At 55.0% G+C, this 678-nt stretch overlaps 1 protein-coding gene across 1 annotated transcript in view; it reads right to left on the bottom strand.

Annotated features, from left to right (window-relative positions):
* The window catches only part of CSUI_005051 (ap2 domain transcription factor ap2viii), a 5,803-nt gene continuing 5,125 nt past the window's right edge, over positions 1–678 (bottom strand). The window contains exon 1 of the mRNA XM_068065231.1: positions 1–678. This exon is cut by the window's right edge and continues 5,125 nt beyond it. Coding sequence (XP_067922779.1) covers positions 473–678 — 206 coding nt within the window. The 3' untranslated portion in view covers positions 1–472.

Raw genomic sequence — 678 nt, forward strand, 5'->3', positions numbered from 1 at the left:
TGCGACAGCTTCGGCGGCGGCGACAGTTGATGCATGTAGCGCCGCACGCCTGTTGGCGGCAGCTTGTGTATCCAAAGGGCTGATTTCCACATCTGCAAGAAAATCCGAAACTTGCAGGCATCGAATACCTGACGAAGACGCTGCCGCCATCGCTGCAACCGCCGTTTTCTCCATCGTAGCCGATGCNNTCGGCGCAGCGACGCTAGATGATCCTGATTTGTTGGAAGCCAAGGAAAGAGGGGGAGACGACGACTGAGTTGCTTCTGAAGCTCCCAAAGCAGAACCGCAGATACTGTGTCTCTCCTCTTGTCTTTCGTCTTCAGAAGAACTACGGAAGGGAGAACGGGAGCTTGAAGTCCTCCTCAAAAACGAAGCAATGATGCGAGGAAGTTCTGGGTGTGTGCTCGTCTCTATGTCCCGCTGCATTTGCTGATAGAGGCCCCTTTCTTCGTCTTCCTCTGGTCCTATCACTTCAATCCTCAGCTCGCGACAGTAACGGATGGCAGCACTCCTTGCTCTCTCCCACCCGAGAAGTTCCACAGAGAAGCTCTGGGCTGGTCGGTTGGAAGCGGCTTGGAGAGCTTCGGGAGACAAAGTTTTCGGGAGTCCCGTCTGTTCCACTCTTTCCATATCCTCTTCGCCGGCCTGTCCCGCGATGACTCGATTGCGCTGTGAAAG

The sequence above is a fragment of the Cystoisospora suis genome, assembly GCF_002600585.1.
Source record: "Cystoisospora suis strain Wien I chromosome Unknown contig_2419, whole genome shotgun sequence".
Lineage (NCBI taxonomy): Eukaryota > Apicomplexa > Conoidasida > Eucoccidiorida > Sarcocystidae > Cystoisospora > Cystoisospora suis.